This window comes from Nerophis ophidion, linkage group LG01 (assembly GCF_033978795.1).
Source record: "Nerophis ophidion isolate RoL-2023_Sa linkage group LG01, RoL_Noph_v1.0, whole genome shotgun sequence".
NCBI lineage: Eukaryota > Metazoa > Chordata > Actinopteri > Syngnathiformes > Syngnathidae > Nerophis > Nerophis ophidion.
This window is the reverse complement of record NC_084611.1, coordinates 24913064-24940322: the sequence shown is the minus strand read 5'-3', so window position 1 is coordinate 24940322 and position 27259 is coordinate 24913064. Positions and strand designations below refer to the sequence as shown.

At 38.3% G+C, this 27259-nt stretch overlaps 1 protein-coding gene across 3 annotated transcripts in view; it reads left to right on the top strand.

Annotated features, from left to right (window-relative positions):
* The window catches only part of LOC133552244 (dmX-like protein 1), a 110770-nt gene that overhangs the window by 18694 nt on the left and 64817 nt on the right, over positions 1-27259 (top strand). For 2 of the 3 annotated variants that reach the window (XM_061899526.1, XM_061899524.1), the window contains exons 1-3: positions 12053-12438; positions 20502-20650; positions 23608-23733. In XM_061899526.1, the coding sequence (XP_061755510.1) occupies positions 20564-20650; positions 23608-23733 (213 nt within the window). In that variant the 5' untranslated portion in view covers positions 12053-12438; positions 20502-20563. Of the gene's footprint in view, positions 1-12052; positions 12439-20501; positions 20651-23607; positions 23734-27259 lie in introns of those variants that run through there. The other variant, XM_061899525.1, reaches the window with a different exon arrangement.

Genomic DNA, 27259 nt, shown 5'->3' with positions numbered 1-27259 from the left:
CCAGGCAACTTCAACCCTTTACTAATCCTCCTATATTCACATCCCATCTCCCCGGATTGTAAATAACCTAATGTAAATAATCAAATGTATTTCTAATGTATATACTGATTATTATGCTATCTGAACTCACTATGTTCTCTGCTGGCTGTACATATCCTACTAAGTAAGACCTACACTGTTTCAATGTCCATTTCTCTGTTGATGCAATTGTTGATGACTGAAGTATTGATATCAACTAAAGCTCCTCATCCCAACCCCCGGATTGTAAATAATTCAATGTATATACTATGATGATTAACCTGTGTGATGACTGTATTATGCTGATAGTATATATTTGTACCATGAATTGATTAACGTGGACCCCGACTTAAACAAGTTGAAAAACCATATTGCGGTGTTACCCTTTAGTGGTCAATTGCACGGAATATGTACTGAACTGTGCAATCTACTAATAAAAGTTTCAATCAATCAATCAATCAATCATGCATATGTGACAATGACATCTACTTTAGAAAGTGCAGTGCCCAACTGCGCACACAACAGCTGTAAATATACTCCTCCCCTCTTATCCACGCCCCCAACCGCGGCCCCCGCCCCCAACCTCACCCCTCCCCACCCCCCACCTCCCGAAATCGGAGGTCACAAGGTTGGCAAGTATGGTCCAAATCACTCTAAATTAAGTCTGTGTTACTTAGAATATGTTCCCCATACTAAAGTGTTACCCAAAAAATTATTGTATCTTTAATTCTGATCATGTTTTCTGGTTATGTTAGTGTGACAGGTTTCCAGCTGTCATCGTGTGGGTTGCAGTGACCATCGATGCAAGACGCATTGTAGCAGGTTTGACTCTTGTTTATTATTTCAACAACCAAGTTTTCGTCCAGTCGGTCGCGCCAATTTCTAGCGCGACCTCTCTTCTTGCTCGTCTCGGCACGCCTTTCGGTGGCCGGTGGCTGCATCTTCCCCGGGGGCTCATCTTTCTCCTGTTCGCTCTCGTTTCCTCTCCTACTTCTGCCATGATTGCTCCTCCTTCTCCCCTTTTATGCTGCAGCAGAAGATGCAGGGATTGAGAGCAGGTGTGTCGTTTACGCACCTGGCTCTGATGGCTGCAGTGTCGCTCCAGGCGTGCCCCGACTCTCCGCTCGGCTGCATGCTCCGCCTCCTGGCCGCCATCTTGGGCAGGACCGCTGTTTGTCCTAGCCTTCTGTCGGCTCGTCGGCTCCGTCTCTCCACAGTTAGGTCAGCAGGGAGCACCTTCCTGGCCCTGAGGGCACACCACTGGTAAAAACTGATTGGGACTCCAAATGTTATGAACTGTTACGCCAGGCCATTTTTTGTTTTAGTTTTTGGGTGTGTTTCCCGTATTTTTGGCTTCACTTCCTGTTTTATGATCTTTTGGGGGGGGGTTTCACTTTCTGTTTTGTTTGTATTCTGTTTTCCCCACCTTTGCTCGCTTTCTGAGCGATTCCCTCCTCACCTGTGACGTGTTGGCGTTGATTGTCTCGCCTGGCGTTGGAGGGATAGCCAGATGTGACGACCTGTTACTTCACTTCAGTTTGTGTTTCCTTCTTTTGTGTTTATTTCCTGCCAACGCTCCTATTTTATTTCCATTTCCTGCATGTCTCCTCTGAGCGCTCGTTTCCCTCACCTGGCCCTGATTGGCAGCCCGGCGCACCTGGTTGCAGTTGCCAACCAGGACGCTATTTACGCCTGCCTCGCTTTGTCCTCAGGGCTCGAGGGTTGTGATTATGCTTAGAAACTTTGCATGCAGTCATGCATGCAAAGTTTGAGAGTTTGAGAGTATAATAAAATACTCTTACCTGCTCGTCGCTCTTCTGTTCCCTGCATCTTGGGGTCACAACTACCACACCCATGTGGGTTCATGACACCAGTCTCTTCTTTTTTGATTGTGGGATCATTCCAAATGTTTGGTGCTTATGGATGTTCGAGTTACACAGTGGAGTTTCTTTGATTGAAACTTTTTTTAGTAAGTGGTATAGTAGAGTACATATTCAGTACAATTGACCACACCCGAATAAGTTTTTCAACTTGTTTAAGTCAGGGTCCACGTTAATGAGTTACATGGTCAGTAGTATTTGTTGGTCTCGTTTTTGTATTTCTTATTCTGTTAGCTCTCAGTTGAGCTTAGCTTTTCATGCAAAAATGCACAATATTTTTCTTTTTGTACATGAAATACTAATTTACCTGCATACTGCCTGCCGTGTCCTGCCTTTTTGAGGTCATGACCTACGCCAGTGGTTCTCAAATGTGGGTACGCGTACCCCTTGGGGTACTTGAAGGTATGCCAAGGGGTACGTGATTTTTTTTTTTTAATATTCTAAAAATAGCAACAATTCAATTCAAATTCTTTATAAATATATTTATTGAATAATACTTCAACAAAATATGAATGTAAGTTCATAAACTGTGAAAAAAACTATACAACAATGCAATATTCAGTGTTGACAGCTACATTTTTTTGTGGACATGTTCCATAAATATTGATGTTAAAGATTTCTTTTTTTGTGAAGAAATGTTTAGAATTATGTTGACGAATCAATTACAATCCCCAAAGAGGGCACTTTAAGTTGATGATTACTTCTATGTGTACAAATCTTTATTTATAATTGAATCACTTGTTTATATTTCAACAAGCTTTTAGTTGTTTTTATATCTTTTTTTCCAAATAGTTCAAGAAATACTGTTAAGACTTGGAATAATGAGAGGACCCAGATGCAGAGAGGAAGTTCCAAAAACACAACTTTTATTTTGAAGTAACTTTTTACCTCCGCAAAAAGTATATCACAAGAATTAAAGCGACGCACGGAAAATAATTCTGAGGACAACCAAGTAAATCAATATCCATCCATCCATCCATTTTCTACCGCTTATTCCCTTTCGGGGTCGCGGGGGGCGCTGGCGCCTATCTCAGCTACAATCGGGCGGAAGGCGGGGTACACCCTGGACAAGTCGCCACCTCATCTCAGGGCCAACACAGATAGACAGACAACATTCACACTCACATTCACACACTAGGGCCAATTTAGTGTTGCCAATCAACCTATCCCCAGGTGCATGTCTTTGGAAGTGGGAGGAAGCCGGAGTACCCGGAGGGAACCCACGCATTCACGGGGAGAACATGCAAACTCCACACAGAAAGATCCTCAGCCTGGAATTGAACCCAGGACTGCAGGACCTTCATATTGTGAATATCACTCCAAAAAATAGGAGGAATGCTATTTCTAAGAAAAAACTAACAAAAAATAAATAGAATAGCAATATGAGTAACCAAAGGCACTCCAACAGGAGGAAAAAACTAATGATCCATATATATACACTAACTATGAATAAAGAAAAATCACTCAATCCATGAGGCAATAAAACGAAATTTGGAAAAACAAAAACTCACCAATTTGGTCGACGAAGAATAACAAAGGGCGCTCGAAGGAGGAAAAAGTAAGCAAAAAAAAACCTGCTTTGATCAAAAAAGGAGAACCAGGAAAACAGAAGCAAGGCAAGGAGGGATTCATGGACTTGGACATGGACGCTAGAAACGCACGATAAACGAGACGATCTGGCAAAGGACAAACGGAGAAGTGAGCTTAAATAGGAAATGGGAATGATGGGAAACAGGTGGAAACAATCAGGAATCAGGGATGATGTCAGACTGGTGACACAAGAGGAAGGGCCCGTGATCTGAAAAAAGAGGGTAGCTTTTCAAAATAAAACACGTAGATCACAAGATCACCACTCTGTATTTGAGTTTGACACCCCTGTTTTAGAGGAATAGGCCGTGTGCGAGTGTATATAGTAAAAGTGTTATATCTTTCAGTTCAACTCATGAAAAATGGGAGCAAAAACAAGTGTTCAGTATATTTGTTTCTAACTTTTCAGCTCAAAGATAGCCTTAAAAGATAAAAGTGGGGTTTAACTCAACTTCAGGCGAGGGAATTAATAATTTTGGATTTGTTGGTTTTCATCCAATATGTCTCTGTATATTGCTGCATTCATTTTAGTCTATTTCCTGACTAGTCTCCCAGTTCCTGCATCTGAAAACCATCCCCACAGCATGATGCTGCCACCAACATGCTAGACTGTTGGGAGTGGTATTGACCTGGTGATGAGCGGTGCCTGGCATTCACACAAAAGAGTTCGAGCTTTGTCTTATCAGACCAGATCATTTTTTAGAGAGTCTTTCGCATTTCGGCAAACTTTTTACTAACAAATGGCTTCTGTCCGGCCTTACTACCATTCAGGCCTGATGGTTCGCTGCAAAGATCGTTGTCTTTCTGGAAGGTTGTCCTCTCTCAACAGAGGAAAGCTGTAGCTCTGACAGAGTGACCATCGGGTTCTTGGTCACCTCCCTGACTAGATTAACATGAATGCAGCAATGTACAGAGACATGAAAATCAACGCTTCCCACCCAACCTGATGGAGTTTGAGAGGTGCTGCAAAGAGGAATGGGTGAAACTGCCCAAAGAGAGGTGTGCTAAGCTTGTGTCCATCCATCCATATTCGACCACTCTTATCTTTCGGGGTTGCAGAGGGTGCAGAGATAGGCTAAGCTTGTGTATCGCATTCAAAAAGACTTTAGGCCATAATTGTTGCCAAAGATGCATCAACAAAGTATTGAGCAAAGGGTCTGAATACTAATGTAAATGTGATTTTTATTTTTTTTATTTTTTATAAATTTGCAAAAACGTCTACATTTGTTTTTTTCTGTCAAGATTGGGTGTACATTCCTGAGAAATAAAATGAAATGTTTTGATTTTATCACACAGCTGCAATGAAACAGAGTGAAAAATTGAAAGGGGTCTGAATACTTTCCATACCCACTGTATTTATTGTCTATCTTGTACAACGTTATTTCCTACAATAAATCTCCCATCCACGACAGCGCTGTGACAGTTATTTAATAATAGAAATCACCTATAATTTATAAATGTTTCTTTTCAATAGGCTGCAGTGTTTTGCCAAATAAATTCAGCATATACTGTACATCAGACATCATTTTAACTTTGTGCTATAAGCTGGCTTCACATTTATGCATTTATGAAAGACAGTAGTCAAAAACAACAGAAGACTGAGAAACGCACAGACTGTGCACTTCTTCACTGACCTACTTTGTTGATTGTTTCACCATATGATTGCCACGACAATAAATGCTGCCAACCTCCACTAATGTCATGACATGTCAGCCATTCCATTATTCATCACTGAAGTCTGTTCCTTTTATCCCCACTTGCATAGATTTGTTTTGACGCATCCATGCCGGTCTACTTCCTAATTTAGCACTCTTTTGGATCATTGCAATCTCGATCTCAAGCTGTTTCTTTGCATATACGGCTAAAATTAAAGTTAAAGTACCCATGATAGTCACACACACACTAGGGGTGGCAAAATTATTCTCTGCATTTGACCCATCACCCTTGTTCCACCCCCTGGGAGGTGAGGGGAGCAGTGAGCAGCAGCAGTGGCCACGCCCAGGAATCATTTTTGGTGATTTAACCCCCAATTCCAACCCTTGATGCTGAGTGCCAAGCAGAGAGGTAATGGGTCCCATTTTTATAGTCTTTGGTATGACTCGGCCGGGGGGTTGAACTCACGACCTACCGATCTCAGGGTGGACACTCAAACCCAGGCCTGGGCATTTATTTTGACTTGGGGGCCACATTTAGAGAAAAAATGTCTGGTTGCCGGTATATCTATCTATCTATCAGATAGATAGATAGATAGATAGACTATCTATGTATCTATCTATCTATCTATCTATCTATCCATCTATCTATCTATCTATCTGTGTGTGTGTGAGAGAGTGTGTTTATATATATACATATATATATATATATATATATATATATATATATATATATATATATATATATATATAGTGGCAAAATTATTCTCTGCATTTGACCCATAACCTTTGATCACCCCCCTGAAAGTAAGGGGAGCAGTGAGCAGCAGTGGTGGCCGTGCCCGGTACTCATTTATGGTGATTCAACACCCAATTCCAACCCTTGATTCTGAGTGCCAAGCAGGTAAGCAATGAGTCCCATTTTTTATAAAAATTGAATTTGTATAATTAATCAATCAATGTTTATTTATGGTGCCCTAAATCAAAAGTGTCTCAAAGGGCTACACAAACCACAACGACATCCTCAGTAGAGCCCAATTAAGGGCAAGGAAAAAAATCACCCCAGTGGGACGTCGGTGGCAGTGACAATGATGACTATGAAAAACCTTGGAAAGGACCGCATATGTGGTCAAAAGTCTAGCAGCCGCATTTTTTACCAACTGTAATTGTTTAATGCTAGACATGGGGGGACCCGAAAATAATACTTTACAGTAATCGAGACGATACGTAACAAACGCATGGATAATGATCTCAGCGTCGCTAGTGGACGAAATGGAGCGAATTTTAGCGATATTACGGTGATAAAAGAAGGCCATTTTAGTCACACTTTTAATGTGTGACTCAAACGAGAGAGTTGGGTCAAAGATAATACCCAGATTCTTTACCGAGTCGCCTTGTTTAATTGTTTGGTTGTCAAAGGTTAAAGTTGTATTATTAAATAGAGGTCGGTGTCTAGCAGGACCGATAATCAGCATTGATTGATTGATTGATTGATTGATATGCAAACCACATCACCTATCACCGCACTAAATAATCACATGATTATAAAAAACAGCATTTTTAAATAATGCATGATGAGCAATTACTATCTGTTTAATAACTGTGATCAAAAACATACAACAAAAGATCCCATCATATTTTATTTTCAGTTTTTGTAAACATATGAGTTCTTTTTGCATTGTTACCTCGAATTGGAATGTCTGCGCTGTCTCACCTTCAGGTTGCTCCAACTGTAAGCTTTTTTTTCATCGAAATAAAAAAACAACAACATATAGTTAATGTTACCGTATTAATTTTGTGAAATTAATTCTTTCTACATCAAATTATGCTGACAATGTAATTGACCCATTGAATAAAAACATGTGAGCAAAATGTTCGTGTTTGAAAATTCAGTTTACAGTGTTTAAAAATTCAGTGTGTAGACATGCAGTGTAAAAAAATTCAGTGCAGAAATATATGTTGCTTTCAAACTATGCCGAGCAATCAATCCTTTCTCAGAACCCGCCAATGAGGTGCTTCATTCGTAATTTACCTGGAGTCTTCAGTTGTGAAGCAATGAATATTTCTACTGAATTTATTTACACATCATTTTTTATATGCTGAAGTTTTTTTACACTGAATTTTGTACACTGATTTGTTTTTATTAATTACAAAACACAGAATTTTTTTAGACTGATTTTTTACACTAAATTTTTGCACATTTGATTTTTTTTACACTACCAAAATTTTACATACTGAATTTTTAAACACAATTTTCACCTACAAATTTTTATTCAATGGAATTGTCAGCATAATTCGATGTAAAAAACAACAATTCAGTTCACAAAATTCAAACGCAAAAAAAATTCTGTTCCGCTCAGTGTCCAAAAAGTTTTCTTAATGAAGACAAAAACTAATTTCCACAGAGTACTTAAGAAAATAATAAAACCAATCTTAAAAAGTATTGTCTACATGCGGGGCCTTTGTTAGGCATTCTGAGCCCCATGAAAGAGTATTGGTGTGGGCCCCTCTACCCCAATAATTGTTACCTTCAATGTTCTTGCTTTTCATTGTTCTTTACAGTGCCTGGTGTAATACACCCAAATGGTTTCCTTTTTTTTTATAATCAACCACTTAACATGTCAGAGTACTATTACATCAATTATGTATTATTAGCTGTCTTATTCTCATTTCAGTGTTGTGCAACACGCTATTACACTGTTGACCTCATCGCAGGGCCAACACAGACAGAAAGTGTTTGACAAAATTGTCTATGCCTGCCATTCTTACCCTTCAAAAGTCCAGGGCTTCATCCAATCTTCATCCAGCCTATCTCAGCTGCATTCGGGCGAAAGGTGGGGTACACCCTGGCCAAGTCACCACCCCATCACAGGGCCAACACAGATAGACAGACAACATTCGTACTCACATTCACACACTAGGGCCAATTTAGTGTTGCCAATCAACCTATCCCCAGGTGCATGTCTTTGGAGGTGGGAGGAAGGCGGAGTACCCGGAGGGATCCCACGAAATTCACGGTGCGAACATGCAAACTCCACACAGAAAGATCCCCAGGACTGCTCGGGACCTTCGTATTGTGAGGCAGATGCACTAACCCCTCTGACACCGTGCTGCCAGTACAGTACATATTCCGTACAATTGACCACTAAATGGTAACACCCGAATACGTTTTTCAACTTGTTTAAGTCGGGGTCGACGTTAATCAATTCATGGTACAAATATATACTATCAGCGTAATACAGTCATCACACAAGTTAATCATCAGAGTATATACATTGAATTATTTACATTATTTACAATCCGGGGGGTGGGAAGTGGGGAGGTTAGGTTTTTGGTTGATATCAGCAATTCAGTCATCAATGGGATTGAGCTGAAAATTTTAAATTCCCCTCTGGGATTAATAAAGTATGTCTGATTCTGATTCTTTTAAACAATTGCATCGTCTGAGAAATGGACGTTGAAACAGTGTAGGTCTGACTTCATAGGATATGTACAGCAAGCAGTGAACATAGTGAGTTCAGAAAGCATAAGAACAAGTATATACATTTGATTATTTACAATCCGGGGAGGTGGGATGTGGAGTGGGGAGGGTATTAGTCTAGGGTTGAAGTTGCCTGGAGGTGTTCTTTTAATGCGGTTTTGAAGGAAGATAGAGATGCACTTTCTTTTACACCTGTTGGGAGTGCATTCCACATGGATGTGGCATAGAAAGAGAATGAGTTAAGACCTTTGTTAGATCGGAATCTGGGTTTAACGTGGTTTGTGGAGCTCACCCTGGTGTTGTGGTTATGGTGGTCATTTATGTTATGGAAGTAGTTTGACATGTACTTTGGTATCAGGGAGGTGTTGCAGATTTAATAGACTAGGCCCAGTGCAAGTTGTTTTACTTTGTCCTCCACCCTGAGCCAGCCCACTTTGGAGAAGAGGGTAGGAGTGAGGTGTAATCTGGAGTTTAGGTCTAAAAGTAACTTGACAAACTTGTTCTGGGATGTTTGGAGTATAGATTTGAGGGTTTTAGAGGTGCTAGGGTAACAGGAGGTGCAAGCGTAATCGAAAAACATATTGAATAAGAACATAGAAAAAACTATTAGCAGCGGTAAAGTTTAAATCCATATAGGACAGAAGAAAGTGAATAAATGTTTATAACTGAATACATTTACATATGCATACACATGTGTCTTCTTTTTATATGAATTATTTTAATGAATTAGGTAACATTTATGACAACATTTTTCCAAAACACAGTGTATAATGTGAGGTATAACAGGGCAGTGCATACGTTTATTGTTTGTTTTCAAAACGCTTACAAAAAAGTGGGACCCCAAAAATTTACTGTGGCACCCCATTTTTATGACTTGATGGGGTCCATTTGATCCGATTTTGAAAATTCCTAGCGCCAACACTGTTGTCAACAGAGGAGAGAAAACACTTTATTAAAATAAATATATTATTTATAAAGCAAGTACAAGTATCATTGGCAAATTTTCACCTAGTCCCGGCCTTGGTGTGCTGCCCGCCTTGGCATGCATGTATGTGTCCTCTTTTTGGGGATTTCACAATATGATCAACCTATCGCAGGGCCAACACGGACAGAGAATGTTTGACAAAATTGTCTATGCCTGCCCTTCTTACCCTTCAGAAGTTCAGGGCTTCATCCAAAGAGTTGTAGCATTAAGCATGGCTCGCATTCAAATTGGTGCTTAATCATTTTTATTTTAGATATTTAGATATTAATTGTAAAAATCGTGGTCTTCACGTAGCCATCATTACAGTATTAAGCAGCGAAATACATATTGATCGGACCATAATCTGTGCTCTGAATTCATAACCTTAGTCGGCATTTATTTGTTTTTAATGTATTTATTTTTTTCTCCTTCTGTTTGATCGGTCATTTACTGCCGTGTTACGGGCACCGTTTGGAAATAATTAAAGTGTGTAATGAGGTGGCGACTTGTCCAGGGTGTACCCCGCCTTCCGCCCGATTGTAGCTGAGATAGGCGCCAGCGCCCCCCGCGACCCCGAAAGGGAATAAGCGGTAGAAAATGGATGGATGGAAATAATAAATATTTACAAAAAATGTATTTGTAAATAACATATATATCTGCGACTTATAGTCAGGTGCGACTAATATATGGAAGCATATTTTTCCCTCCCTGTACTTAAATTTAAAGTACATGTATAATATATTTAAATTATTCATATGTGAATAATGCTGTATAATAGACTGTATTTATAATATTCACATGTGAATAATACTGTATAATAGACTGTATTTATATTATTCACATGTGAATAATGCTGTATAATGGACTGTATTTATATTATTTACATGTGAATAATGCTGTATTTATTTAAAATTTAAAGTACCAATGATTGTCACACATACACTAGGTGTGGTGAAATGTGTCCTCTGCATTTGACCCATCCCCTTGTTCGCCCCCTGGGAGGTGAGGGGAGCAGTGGGCAGCAGCGGTGCCGCTACCGGGAATCATTTGTGGTGATTTAACCCCCCATTCCAACCCTTGATGCTGAGTGCCATATTATTTACATGTGCCTAATGCTGTATAATAGACTGTATTTATATTATTCACATGTGAATAATGCTGTAATTATATTATTTACATGTGAATAATACTGTATAATAGACTGTATTTATGTTATTCACATGTGAATAATGCTGTATAATAAACTGTATTTGTTATTCACATGTGACTAATGCTTTATAATAGACTGTATTTATATTACTGACGTGTGAATAATGCTGTATAATAGACTGCATTTATATTATTCACATGTGAATAATGCTGTATTTATATTATTCACATGTGAATAATGCTGTATAATAGAATGTATTTATATTATTCACAAGTGAATAATGCTGTATAATGGACTGCATTTATAATATTCACATGTGAATAATGCTGTATTTATATTATTTACATGTGACTAATGCTGTATAATAGACTGTATTTGTATTATTCACATGTGAATAATGCTGTATTTATATTATTCACATGTGAATAATACTGTATTTATATTATTCACATGTGAATAATGCTGTATAATAGACTATTTATAATATTCACATGTGAATAATGCTGATAATAGACTGTATTTATAATATTCACATGTGAATAATGGTGTATTTATATTATTCACATGTGACTAATGCTGTGTAATAGACTGTATTAATATTCACATGTGGATAATGCTGTATTTATATTATTTACAAGTGAATAATACTGTATAGTAGACTGCATTTATGTTATTCACATGTGACTAATTCTGTATAATAGACTGTATTTATATCATTAACATGTGAATAATGCTGTATAATAGACTGTAATTATAATATTCACATGTGAATGATGCTGTATAATAGACTGTATTTGTATTATTTACATGTGAATAATACTGTATTTATATTATTCACATGTGAATAATGCTGTATAATAGACTGTATTTATAATATTCACATGTGAATAATGCCGTATAATAGACTGTATTTATATTATTCACATGTGAATAATGCTGTATTTATATTACTTACATGTGACTAATGCTGTATAATAGACTGTATTTATATTATTCACATGTGAATAATGCTGTATAATAGACTGTATTTATATTATTCACATGTGAATAATGCTGTATTTATATTATTTACAAGTGAATAATGCTCTATAATAGACTGTATTTATATTATTCACATGTGAATAATGCTGTATTTATATTATTTACAAGTGAATAATACTGTATGACAGACTGTATTTATGTTATTCACATGTAAATAATTCTGTATAATAGACTGTATTTATATTATTCACATGTGAATAAGGCTCTTAACGACGTGTTTGCTGCACTAGCTACTCTTCTAAAACACTACATGTCCCAGAATGCACTGCGAGCGAACAGTCACTATCGTGACGCATCTCCAATATAGGAAAAAGCGGCCTTTTCTGAAGCCTTCTATTTGCTAACCTTGAGGAGAGGTTAATTCCTTCTTCTGGTCCAGCACCCAACAAAACTAATACAATAATTACTTTGAAGCTGTTAGGGTTGCTTAGCACGAGTCATAAGGGCTCTCAATATGCCTCTTTAATTAGGCTGGGAGGAGAGCTTCAATGGCTAGCATCGCGCTAACACTAGCTCGCTAACTAAGGGGAACCGAATCGATACCAGTTTGGGAAACCTCATCATAGTAGACCTGTATTCATCCAGAAAGACAACTGTCCGCAAGGCAAAGACTGCCAGCGGACCTTAAATTGGAAGGACACTGTCCCAAGAGTGCGCCATAAAAGGTGAGTACTAGTTTTTAAGTTCATCTCGAACCTCTCGGCTAGTTTAAGTTGACAGCAGTGTCGTCATGGTCCAGGTGGCGAAGCCTGATTGTAAAAGACAATGCAGGCGTTATGGTGAATACATGACATTTGTTATTTGATTTTATTTCAATGCGTTTTTTGGTGGCCCTGCCTGGTGTAAAACGCTGCGCACTCGTCACATGAGTCGCCACAGCACAGGAAATAAGACGTAGAATCGATATGTTCAAGTTCAGTCCACCTGGTGTTCTTTCTAAAACCAAACAAAAATGCTTCTACCTTACGGTAAGTTCCGACAAGTTGGTATGTTGACATTCCGTCATGGTTTGTTTACTTTGGTATTTAATGTGGGCAGCATGGTGGAAAAAGGGGTTAGTGCGTCTGCCTCACAATACGAAGGTCCTGAGTAGTCAGGGTTCAATCCCGGGCTCGGGATCTTTCTGTGTGGAGTTTGCATGTCCTCCCCGTGACTGTGTGGGTTCCCTCCGGGTACTCCGGCTTCCTCCCACTTCCAAAGACATGCACCTGGGGATAGGTTGATTGGCAACACTAAATCAATCAATCAATCAATCAATGATTATTTATATAGCCCTAAATCACTAGTGTCTCAAAGGGCTGCACAAACCACTACAACATCCTCGGTAGGGCCCACATGAGGGCAAGGAAAACTCACCCAGTGGGACGTCGGTCACAATGATGACTATGAGAAACCTTGGAGAGGACCGCATATGTAGATCACTAGTCATTTTTGCGAGGACTGTCTCCGTAGAGTGATTTGCCCTGAAACCGAAGTGAAAGGTTTCACATAGATTGTTAGACGCTAAGTGTTCATTTAGCTGATCTGCAACAATTTTTTTGAGGATTTTTGAAATAAAGGGAAGGTGAGACACCGGTTGGTAGTTTACCATGAGGTCAGGAATGAGGTTAGGTCTTTTAAGGAGAGGATGAATAACCACTTTTTTTAATGCTAGGGGGACAGTGCCAGAGGAAAGTGATAAGTTTATAATATTTAGCACTGATGGACCTAATAATACAAAGAGCTCCTTGATAAGTTTCCCAGGAAGTGTGTCAAGTAAACATGTTGTTTGTTTTATTCCATTTACACGTTGTAACAATTCTAGTGCAGTGGTTCTTAACCTTGTTGGAGGTACCGAACCCCACCAGTTTCATATGCGCATTCACCGAACCCTTCCTTAGTGAAAAATACAATGTTTTTTTTTTCAAATTCAAGTAAAACTTATGTTTTTTTTAATTGGTGCACAAAATGAACCGTGCATGAACATCACCTTGTTCACAGAACAAAACCAACGCAGTGCATGATTTCACAACAAATTACACACCTTACACACATGACCATGAATTGATTAACGTGGACCCCGACTTAATCAAGTTGAAAAACCTATTCGGGTGTTACCATTTAGTGGACAATTGTACAGAATATGTACTGTACTGTGTAAACTGTACTGTTTCATATATTGTATTCTCTTCCTTTGCAATCTGCTAGTAAAAGTTTCAATCAATCAATCAAAAAACCCTGCAAATCAGATGGAAAATTAGAGGGAACATTGTTTGGGGGTATCCATAATACGCCGACAAGGGGAAGTTTTTATTTACTCGATAATTCGGATGTGTCTATACTTCCGTGGCAGAGGCTCCGCCGAACCCCTGAGGCTGACTCACCGAACCCCTAGGGTTCATTAAAGGCCTACTGAAATGAGATTTTCTTATTTAAACGGGAATAGCAGGTCCATTCTATGTGTCATACTTGATCATTTCGCGATATTTGCCCTTATGTGGGCCTACCGAGGATGTCGTAGTGGTTTGTGCAGCCCTTTGAGACACTAGTGATTTAGGGCTATATAAGTAAACATTGATTGATTGATTGATTGATTGATATTGGCATATTTTTGCTGAAAGGATTTAGTAGAGAACATCGACGATAAAGTTCGCAACTTTTGGTCGCTGATAGAAAAGCCCTGCCTTTACCGGAAGTATGCGCGCGTGACGTCACGAGTTGCAGGGCTCCACACATATTGACATTGTCTTTAATAGGAGCCACCAGCAGTAAGAGCAATTCGGACCAAAAAAGCGACAATTTCCCCATTAAATTGAGCGAGGATGAAAGATTCGTGAATTAGGATATTGATAGTGAAGGACTAGAAAGAAAAAAAAAAGCGACGGCTCCAGGCGGCAGTGTGAGCATTTCAGATGTAATTAGACACATTTACTAGGATAATTCTGGAAGATACCTTATCTGCTTATTGTTTTAATAGTGTTTAGTGAGATTTTAAAGATTGTAAAGAAAAACCTCAAGGTCGGATGGCTGTGGTGAACACCCAGTGTCTCAGAGAGAAGCCGAGGAGCCAAGCTCACTGCTGACAGCTGCTGCAGGACGACAAATAATCCAATGATTTCTCCGGTAAGATATATATCACAATTTCCCCATCCAAACACATGCTGTTTGATGTAGAGAAACATGTTCGCTTGACCGCTCTGTGTTAAAGCTTCACAACAAACAAAGAAACACCGGCTCTGTCTCGGTGCTAAAGACAGCTGCAATCCACCGCTTTCAACCAACAGCATTGTTCTTTATAGTCTCCATTATTAAATGAACAAATTGCAAATGATTTAGCAACGCAGATGTCCAAAATACTGCGTAATTATGCCATTAAAGCAGATTACTTTTAGCCGTAACTGGTGCTGACCTAATATATCCTGACAGTAAGTGACGTCACGCGTACGCGTCATCATTCCGCGACGTTTTCAACAAGAAACTCGCGGGAAATTTAAAATTGCAATTTAGTAAACTAAAAAGGCCGTATTGGCATGTGTTGCAATGTTAATATTTCATTATTGATATATAAACTATCAGACAGCGTGGTCGGTAGTAGAGGTTTCAGTAGGCCTTTAAGAACCACTGCCCTAGTGTGTGAATGTTGTCTTGTCTATCTGTGTTGGCCCTGCGATGAGGTAGCGACTTGTCCAGGGTGTACGCCGCCTTCTGCCCAATTGTAGCTGAGATAGGCGCCAGCGCCCCGCGCGACCCCAAAGGGAATAAGCCGTAGAACATGGATGGATGGATGGATGGTATTTAATGTGCAACTTCCGCAGCTAACTTGGGGAAATGACTACAAATGTGCGGCTTCATTCACTAACTGTGTTATAAAATAAGATCCAAATATCCATCCGTTTCCTACCGTTTGTCCCTTTCGGGGTCGCTGGAGCCAAGCTCATGCAGCTGCATTCGGGCGGTAGGCGGGGTACACCCTGCACTGCAAATACTGAAATCTAAGTAAGATTAAACATCTCAAATAAGGGTGATATTTGCTTATTTTCTGTCTGATTAGATAATTCTTATCACTAAGCAGATTTTATGTTAGTGTTTTACTTGTTTTAAGTGTTTTGATCCTAAATGATCTCAGTAAGATATTTCAGCTTGTTGCTGGGATTTTATGACCTATAAAACATACTTTAAAACTGAAATATCAACTGTTGCAAAGCTTAGTCATCAACATTCACAAGTATAAAACTACTTTTTTAAATTAATAATTTCTTACTTCAAGCATGAAAAAAAATCTTGATGCCCAGCACATATCATTATGTCAAGATAATGGCACTAGCATTTACTTAATTTAACTATATTTTTCAACATATTGAGCAAAAAGGTCAAATTTTTTTCTACCCAGAAAAGTAAACTTGTTATTAGTGAGAATATACTTATTTTAACGTATTTTGGGGTTTATTGAGGCTAGCTAATTTTACTTTTTTTGGAAAGTCTTGACAAGCCAAATGTTCTCTTTCTATTGGCAGGTAATTTTGCTTAGTTCAAATAAAATACCCCTCATTTTTGACCATTGTTTTTGACCTCTGACCTTTTGCAGCGTGGACAAGTCGCCACCTCATCGCAGGGCCAACACAGATAGACAGACAACATTTAGACTTACATTCACACACTAGGGCCAATCAACCTATCTCCAGGTGCATGTTTTTTTTGGAGGTGGGAGGAAGCCGGAATACCCGGAGAGAACCCACACAGTCACAGGGAGAATATGCAAACCCCACTCAGAAAGACCCAGAGCCCGTATTGTGAGGCACATGCACTAACCACTGTACCACTGACATTCCATCATGGTTTATTTACTTTTTCATTTAATGTGCAACTTCAGTTCAGTTCAGTTTATTTCGAACATACATACAAGACAATGTAATGCATCACACAATTCCAGTTGTATCATTACAGCACGTCCGAAAAAGAGTAGGAAGAAGCATAGCTCTTTAATCCTACTCCTTTAAATAAATAATATACCATAGTAAGCATACAAAAATTAATTGCATAAATATTATTTGCCTCTTGTTCTGTGTACTTTGTGAACACTTGTAGTTTAAACCGTCTTTGTAGGATTTCTTTGGTTAATCCGTTCCATAATTATGCAGCTAACTAGGGGAAACAACTACAAATGTGTGCTTCATTCCCTAACTGTGTTACAAAAAATATCCATCCATCCATTTTCTACCGCTTGTTCTTTTCCGGGTCGCGGGGGGTGCTGGATCCTATCTCAGCTTTATTGGGGCGGAAGGCGGGTTACACCCTGGACAAGTTGCCATCAACACAGATAGACAGACAACATTCACACTCACATTCACACACTAGGGCCAATTTAGTGTTGCCAATCAACCTATTCACAGGTGCATGGTTTTTTTTGGAGGCGGGAAAAAGCCAGAGTACCCAGAAGGAACCCACGCAGTCATGGGGGGAACATGCAAACTCCACAATTAGAATCATACATAATGTTGGATATAGAGAACATACAAACCCTTTATTTATTAAATCACAATTTGCTAACAGCTAAAATGATGAACAAAGCAAACTATAACCTGCTACACTTAAAACCTTTAGTGTATCAGTATGTGGAATCAAATCATGGATTGGATTAAGCAAATGAATCAAATAAAGCACCAATATGATTCAGTTCCAGAGACTGTTCAAATTACAAGTGTTCACAAAGTACATAAAACACAAACTATGACGAACATCCTGAACCCTTTTTTTTCCTCCATTTTTTATATTGAGACAAAGATTATTTATGTATTTAATGTTTATTTGCTTATTATGGTATATTATTTATTTATTATTTATTTGTTCACAGTTTTGTTACAGAGAACAAAGAAATTGGATAACATTGCTATGGTATGAAAAGGGGTACTATTAATTAAACTCTGCTTCTTTCTTCTCCTTTTCGGACATGCTGTAATGTAACAAGTGGAATTGTGTGATGCATTACATTGTATCATATGCATGTTCGAAATAAACTGACACTGAGCTGAACTTTGACACACACATCCAGTATACTGTAAATAGTGGACTCTTCATTAGGTACACTTGCACCATCCCCAAAGCTTGTGAGCAATTAAATGACTGTATTGACAATTCAGCCTATATACTGTCCTAGGATAGAAAATGCGTTTTTTTTAATTTTTATTTTTTATTATTGACATTGTTACCGTGATTTACATTGTGCTTGTAAAGTTAAGGCATATAATTATGAATCCATCACATCAAAATAGTTCATACTACAGGATTAATACAATGGCAGCCAGAGGTGGGAGAGATAATCGATTTTTAGATGGATCGCAATTCAAACAGGGACGATTATCAAATCCATTAGTAAAGTAATCACACAGTTCTTTAATTTGCATTTAACTTGTATTGCCTCACAATACGAAGATCCTGAGTTCAATCCCGGGCTCAGGATCTTTCTGTGTGGAGTTTGCATGTTCTCTTTGTGACTGCGTGGTTTCCTCTGGGTACTTCGGCTTCCTCCCACCTCCAAAAACATGCACCTGGGTATAGGTTGAATAAATTGGCTCTAGTGTGTGAGTGGGAGTCTGAATGTCGTCTGTCTGTCTGGGTTGGCCCTGCAATGAGTTGGCGACTTGTCCAGGGTATACGCCGCCTTCTGCCCGAATGCAGCTGAGATAGGCTCCAGTACCCCCTGCGAACCCGAAAGGGACAAGTGGTAGGAAATGGATGGATGGATGGCATTAAGCCACCTCACAGAGAGGTCCGACCAGTTTTTATTTTTATTTTGGGGCTCTAGTGTTTCAGTTTTGCACATATTTCCATTAATTAAATAAAAGTGGGAATTAATTAAAGTTTTTTTTTATTACAAATGCACCGTTTTTCAGAGTTGTAATTAAACAACACTTTTTAGTGAAAGTAAGATAAATATAAAACTGCATCTATTTACATAAATTAAAGATGCATCAATAATCGATTTTTAATTGAATTGTTGCTCCTGAATGGTAAACGAATCGTGAGCTGCCCAAAGTTTCCCACCACTAATGGCAGCTGTCTGTCACTATTTACATCCCAGTACGTAAATGATCACTTGTTGGTTTATTACACAAAAAAACGTTATCATAATATTATCAAATATTATATCAACTGCAGTGTTGGATTTATGTAACCAAGCAGTACATAGTCCACCTTACAGAATCTCAAAATTTCAGCAGTGTTTTTTCCTGCATTATACTGTACCATCTTAATATCCACTGTATATCTTAATTTGTCTACTGCAAATGACTCAGCTCAGAGCCATTATTGTCAAAAAGAGAGTACCATGTGTCTTGCCTACATTCAAGCATAATGGTAGCATCATCATAGTCTGGACTGCTGGGGAGTTGTGTTCCCTTTAGAGGAAACATACATTCCAACATGCACAGTGACATTGAAATGAAGAGAATGATCCCCTACCTACCTTGGCAGTTTTCCGACACGATAAGGAGCCCAAACATATCTCCAAATTAACAAGTGTCTTGTTGAGGAAGGTGAAGGAGATGGGGTGGTCAAGTGTGTCTCCTCCAGGCCTGAACCCAAATCAGCACCTGTGGAGCATCCTCAAGCGGTGCAAAGGTGTGGTCTAGCATCCCTCATCTCTGTGTTGTCACGATTAGTGGGTGTGTTGCGTGCGATTTACTAGTTTTTGCATGTACTATACAGGGCATCACCACAGAGACACTCTCATTTACTCCACATTCATTTTATCATGTCCTACCTGTGGCAGTTTGCAAAAAAAGCAGCAGACATGTACTACTTTTTATGGGCATTTTAGAAGCAGTCTTACAGTGCGACTAGAATGAAACAAATTGTATTCATTTTTTTACTGCTAAAAGTGCGCTCATTGGAGAGAGGCTACTTACTCCGCTCAAGATGCAAAAAATGCATACTTGAAGTTTTTCATATTTGAAATATTTTTATGTTTTCTATCTATGTGAAAAAAAGAATGCCATTAAAAAAATTACTAAAGGACACCAAAACATATCAATTGAATATGTTTTGATAAGCCCGCTAAATTCTCAAGCAATTATAACATTTTAAAATAATGTTGCTGAATAGACAATATGTCTAATAGTTTTTTTTTTTTTGTATTTCTGACCGTCCAAAATGTTGATACTCACACGTAAGACGGAGGATTCTTGTCTATCTGTGTGGCGCAAGCATTGATCCTGTAGCCGTATGTGGAACTGTCAGTTTGCGCGTTCTAATCACAAGTGCTAAATAAAATGCAAAATATTGCTTGCAAAACAGTGATGGCTGTTGATAAATCACATCATGCGTGCTGAATAATTACATTTTCATCTTCTCCCAATATTGTGGGCGTTTGGATGATCTGCATACATTTTGCGTATTAATGAAGACGGAGACGCAAAATTAATTGCATGCCTTATTCTGCTCACTTTTGCATATGATCAGTTTTGCGTGTGCTATCACATTTCCCTGCTTTTTAGTACACACAAACCTTAAGTAAATACGACCCACGATGATTGATGTGTCACACCAACAATGCTACAGTATTTTACTGGATGAACACTAGGCCTTATATTATGGCGTTTGTTATTTTGCAGTGACTCTCTTTAAAAGAGTCCAGTAATAAGCTCAGTGCTAGAGGATTATAAAAACGCAAAACATCCTTTGTTTATGTCAGACTTCATCAGTCCCTCCTTTTTTCTCTATCTCTCACACAACCTGTTACATCAAATTTCAGGCGACCGTTAAAGATGAAGACCGCTGTGAGAAAGTAGGAAGAAGGAGTTATCTACAAGAGTCATGAATCTTCATCAGGTCCTCACAGGGGCAGTTAACCCCGGAGACAATTGTTTCTCTGTAGGGAGCGTCAACAATGTACCATTCACGGTAAGTTACATCATTTACATCTGTTACATTCCACTTTGGCTGGCAAATTAATTTTGTGTTATGTTATTGTGGTATATTTTTAATAGATACATCAGAAAGTAGCGGTTCAGTTTGAATGGGAGTCAGGTGAAGTTGACTGATAAATCCATTCTTACAGGGATAATACCAGGATACGTTTAAACAAGAGGACGTTTACACAAGACCACTTTCAACTGACAACAGATAAAGGGAGGGAAGGGTCCTTTTGGCTATTTGTGTACAAAGCAATGGTGTTTTGACTGTTGCCTGAAAACAAATCAGAAGTGTGTGAAGTATGTTGCAAAAGAAAAACAGGGAAATCATTTTCAAGCTTTTCTGCAAACGGGGCTGAAAGGGGCCCCCAAGCTGCCACCACATTTGATTCAATTTTATATACATGTCCCTGCACATTTTATTGTCTGTGTAGTGACGGGCCATAAGAAAAGTCATAATAATACCTTTCATATAGGACAGGTCTTTTTGTCCTTGTCTTTTGTTTTAACAGACCAAATAGCTATATACTTTTTAACTTGTTCGCGATGCTTGCCTTATGAAAGGGAAACCGCACATTTTTAAGAATTTTGCCTATCGTTGACAATCATTATGAAAGCCATGACAACTGATGTATATTTTTTTGCATTCTAACTTGTAAATAAATGCATATAAAAGTCAGCTTACAACAAAGCCAACGGGAGGTCCTACATTACGCTCATAAAACCCAATAAAAAAACATCCAAAAAAACACCATAAGTACTACATTTACATTTTGTGACTTGAATATTAAACAATAGTAATATTGTTATTATAAGCGCTAACACAGACAAACTATTTAGAGCGGCACCATGATCACAAGCTCGTGTGCCTATATAGACATCGAGTGGTAAGCTGTTTTCTTACTTGTGGAAGTTTATATCATAAATCATACCTCTCCCCTGGATAGTAGAAGGATCAGGACATATTCCGACTAGCAAGTACACTTTGACAGCCAATTTAGACCCAGAAATGGGTAGAATGACACAAAAAGACGCTTGTTCCACCTCCCTTTTCTTCGCAAGGATTAGGAGTCATTCTTCATCTAAACAGGACTATAACACAATTCTATCAATCTGCATTCTTATGACATCAGACATTGTACTGTAAGTGATGTCTCATCATGTTTTGTGGCTCTCAAAAAGTCTGCAGTAAGTAATAAACAGTGATGTTGTTAAAGAAAAAAAGCGAATGTCATGATGCGTTTTTGAAATTAATGCACCGCCTATGCTTAAAATGAGCAAAATACATAAATGTTATTATAATTGCGCCCATTACTACATTACATATATATGATAACAGCACTGTATGTATATAAAATCTTAAAAGGGGAACTGCACTTTTTGGGGAATTTTGCCTATCGTTCACAATCATGAGAGACATGACAATGAATGTTATTTAAGATGTTTTATGCATTCTAAATATGAAATACATGCGATCAAAAGTCTGCTTACAATGGAGCCCATGGAAACCGCTCAACTCTGCCTATAAAGTCCTTGAAAAAACATCCAAATGTCCCCATTAGAATTTTATGTACATGATCTATGTATATATGTAATGTAGTAACAGGCACATTATAATAACATTTAACATTTATGTATTTTGATCATTTTAAGCATACATGGCATATTCTTTTTTTTATCCATCATCCGATTACTCACTGTAGACTTCATGAGAGCTAAAAAACATAATAAAACATCACTTACTGTATAAGGTCTGCTATAATTAGGATGCCGGCTGCTGGGATGTTCACATATTCCGGTTTAGAGGAAGAATGTCTCAATCATTGCAAAGAAATAGGCTGAAGGGGGAACCACTTGTCGGAGTAGGTTCTCAGCCATCTTCTTTCCAGGTAAGAGGCATAATTTATGATCTACAATGAACTACACAAACTTGTTATCATAGTGCCGCTATAAATAGTTTGTCTGTGTTAAGGCTTATAATAACAATATCACTAATACTTGGTTAATATTCAAGACAGTCATGAAATGTAAAGGGAGTATTGTTGGCACTTTTTGAATTCTTAATCATTGTATTTTATGGGTGGAATTAAGGACCTCCCATTGAGTCCACTATAAGTGGACTTTTATTTACGTTTATTTAATATTTAGAATGCATTAAAAAAATTGATTCATCTTAATGTCTTACATAATGATTGTGAAGTTCCAAAAAAAGTGCAGTTACCCTCCAATGGAGGTGTTTGGGTGTTTTTTAAGGGCTTTTATAGGCAGAATACAGTAGATCGACTCTCATAGGCTCCATTGTAAGCAAACTTGATCGGATGTATTTACTATTTAGAATGCTTTAAAAAAGAAAAGAAAAATGTGTTCTTGTCTTGCATAATGATTGTGAAAAAAGGCAACATTCCAAAAAAAGTGAAGTTGCCCTTTAATTATATAAAGGTTGAATCTTAATCCATGCATACGGATGTCAATTATTCCGTTTTTCATGGAGAAATGGGCTGCACTTGTGTACTCCATTATTTCCCTTCTTTAATTAGTTTTGACTATGTGTTTTCTTCAAATATATTAAGGTTGTGATACTACTATCCCCAGTGTTTACTGGGATTTTTTAACAAATGCAGGCTTGACCACAAAAACAAGGTTAAGTAATAGAAAATGATCTATGTTCCGTTCCATAGTTAGTGTTATTGATTGGTTTCCGATTAAGATTGTGGTGCAAAAATAACTTTCCCTTACTACAGGAACTTGTTCTATGTTGTACAAAGCTATGATGATGCAAATTTTATCACACTACCCGTATCTCAAAGCAAACTCTTAAGATACTGTTCTAATAATAGATCTCAACGGGAACTTTTTTGTCCCGCTGTCCTTTGTTAGGAGCCCATATCAGTTGTAACTTATCACACCTATCTGTGTCTCTTCCTCCACTGTAATTGCTCTCAATAGGCCTATGCTTCTGGCTGTGACGTGGTCATTTTGAGCAGCGATTTTGAACGACTACAGATCATCCCAGGCGCCAAACATGGCAACATCCAGGTGGGATGCATCGACTGCTCGCTGCAAGGAGGACAGGTAGGGTCCACATCCTTGTGATGATTGTTTCCATTTCACATTTTCAAGCGCCATCTCTACACAGTTAACAAAATATCTTTTAATCATGTTTTTTTTAGTTTAACCACAATATTGCTCATGACCTTATCACAGTGTTCATCATTAGGGATGATACTCGAAACCGGTTTTCCCGGTTGTTCGATAAGAAAAGAACCGAGTCCTCGGACTCAAACCCCTTTTTGATAACCGGTACCCGTTATCGAGACAACTATAGTAAAGAAAAAGAGTTGGTTCTTTATTCGAATCCGTCCTGACCAGAAATGCTCCGTGAGACATCACAAGAAACGACGTCACGTAGCTCAGTCATTAGGCGCAGATAGCGAAAGCAGGAAAACAACGGACCGGAAAAAGCGCTCCAAGGTGTAATAAAGTTCAAAACAAAAGACATAATCCAATGAATAACTTTACTGAGAGATTTGAGCAGGGTACAAACACATGACCAACACTTTTACGACCAACCGGAAACATAGCAACCAGGCTAGCAACACACCTCCTTTACGGCAGCTGTCGCAACGTTCTTAAAGCAGCCGCAGCACATACATATACATACAACATATCCCCCTTTTTTAACTTTTGTTTTTCTTTCCTTGTAAACAAAGCAAAATCACACTGTATAGGTGTTGTCGGTTTAATTATAAATAATTCAGACGAGGCGTGTTGGCTGAATTCTTGACGTTTACTGCCGGGTGACGACATGCAACAACACTTTTCGGGGCTACCGCGCATGCTCGTCACTCCCGTTGCATGCTGAGTAGTGTAGTTGTTATATTCCCTAGCTCATAAAGAAATAATGTTAACTCAATAAAGTGTATTTTTTTTTTAGCTTTAACTTTTCATATTTTATCATTGTAACCACATTTGCAAACAACTTTTCTCTTCATAGAATTTTCTTTCAATAAAGAAATAAAGTGCAAAAATGGCAAAGCATCATAACAAACAGTTATGTCAAATAGTAGCAGAAGTGCACTTTTTGGAGAGCTGTATTATTTTCAGTTTTGTGCCCAAGGGACTGATTTTATTTAACGCTATATTATTATTTATACACCTATAGTGATCACAGAGACAGGTTGTTTTGTGTTACTGTATATATTTGTTTTTCTGAAAAATCCCACTTAATATACTTTGGGTAACAACAGTCAATATTTGTTTATTTTTTTTTATTTTTTTTAGGGGAGTAACAGTCAATATTTATTAGATTTTATTTTTTTCCATATATAATAAAAGTGAGCTTTTGTTACACCAAATATTGTTTTTTTTCCCCCATGTACAACAACCTATCTGGACTAGATAAGAGAATCGATAAGGAATCGGTTCAATAAGAGAATTCGATAATAGGCTCGAACTCGATAATTTCTTATCAAACATCATCCCTATTCATCATATGCCTCAGTGATAAGAACAAACTAAAAATATTGGGGTGAAGAAAAGGACAATCAAGGAGAAGCTATGTTCCTTTCATAATGATTTACAAAAATATCCGTTGTTGTAAAACCAATAATAACACACTTCAAAGTTCAGCTTATTTGTGAATGTGATGGTTTGAATTCAACCACCATTTGCAGTACGTCTGCAATGTGTTGACCCTGCTGATGTGCATGTAATAGTTTTGTAATACAGTACATTGAGTTTGTATTATTGCTTTCCTGCGTGTTTGGTTAGGAAATTGGCACCTGCAGCTGCTTATATTCAGACAGAAATGCCCCTCACAAATACACCAACTGTCAAAAGATTTTTCATACGGTTAAATGAAGATGTGTGTCCAAACTTTTGACTGGTGCAATATATGATCTGTGGACTGATTAAATTTGTGAAGTATTTTATGATTGTAAAGCCATGGCGATAATCAGTTTTCATCTTTCACTAAAAAAATGACCTTGTTAATGAAGCAGTCAAACTTGAGTGAATGAATTTAAAAAATGTGCTTATGCATTCATTTATCAGCCACCTCGTGATCTTGAATCCAATTCGGTTGAACCTAAGTCCCTCTCACATGCCTCCAGCTTGGCTTCTGTTGAGCTTCCAGGTCATCGTTCACAATCCTTATGAGAAACAAGAAGACAAAAGGTTTTGGGTTGTTTTGCATTCTAATTTGTAATAATTGGCTAGTTTTAGGTGGCTAGCAATGCAGCTAATGGTAACAATCCATTCTGCCTCAAAGCCACTTTAAAAATTAATCCAAAACTACCAACAATACTTCATTTACGTACCGTGACCTGTATAACAACCAAGCTTTAGCGACATTGTTAATGTAAGAGCGAACACTAAGGAACTCTTTTTTTTTTTTTAAGCGTAGGAACTATTCGCCTTGCAACGGTATGTTACGGCATTAGCCGTAAGGTAGCTTCTGCAACAGCAGCTGAATAGCTTTTGAGTTTGTAATGCACAACACAATGTGATTAAGACACCAATCTGTACTGACTGAAAAACATGAACAATCATATTACAGTATCTGCTAAGTATTAGCCCACATTAAATATTTAGTTTGTACACAGCTAGCTCAACAATGCATGTATTTGTACTAAGTTACTAACAAGCAAGACGTGCTACATGTATCATGATCAATATTAGAGTGACTCACTCGATGGACAGTGGTCCGCTTGGTCCAGCTGGCCGGGGACATTTTTTTCCCCTGTTTAGAATAGAATTGAATAGAATAGAAAGTACTTTATTGATCCCTGGGGGAAATTCAGCACCACAGTTTGCTCACATTAGAAAATAATAATAATAAATAATATATATAAAATATATAATATATGAATAATATAAATATATTCTACATATATTCTACATTTAAGTGCAGTCAAGAAGGAACATATGCATTATACAGTCTGATGGCTGTCAGTATGAAACACCTCCTGTGTCGTTCCGTGTTGCATTTTGGGAGTCTGAGCCTTCCACTGAACGTGCTCGAGTGTAGTGGGTGGGAGGTGTTTTGTTAGATTTCCCCTCTCTGACACCGCCGCCAAAGAGTCCAGCTCCAATTCCACCACGTTACTAGCCTTCTTTACCAGCCTGTCCAGTCTGTTTGCGTCCCTTGCTCTCAGCCCGCTACCCCAGCAGGCCACGGCGTACAAGAAGCCGCCCGCCACCGCCGACTCGTAGAACATCTTCATCATCTTTGTACAGACGTTGAAGGATCCTATCCTCCTGAGGAAGTAGAGGCGGCTCTGTCCTTTCTTGTAGTGCCTCAGCGTGTTTTGACCCATTCAGTTTGTTGTCCATGTGTACTCCAAGGTATTTATAATCCTCAACCATGTCCACATCGACCCACCTGATGGAAACAGGAGTCGCCGGAGTACTCCTCCTCCTTCCCAGGTCCACAACCGCTCCTTGGTCTTCGTCACATTGAGCTGGAGGCTATTCTTTCCACACCATGCGACAAAGTCATCCACCGGTGTCCTGTATTCCTCATCATCACCATCTTCAATACACCCCACTATTGCAGTCATCAGAAAACTTCTAAGATTAGATTAAATTGGATAGTAAT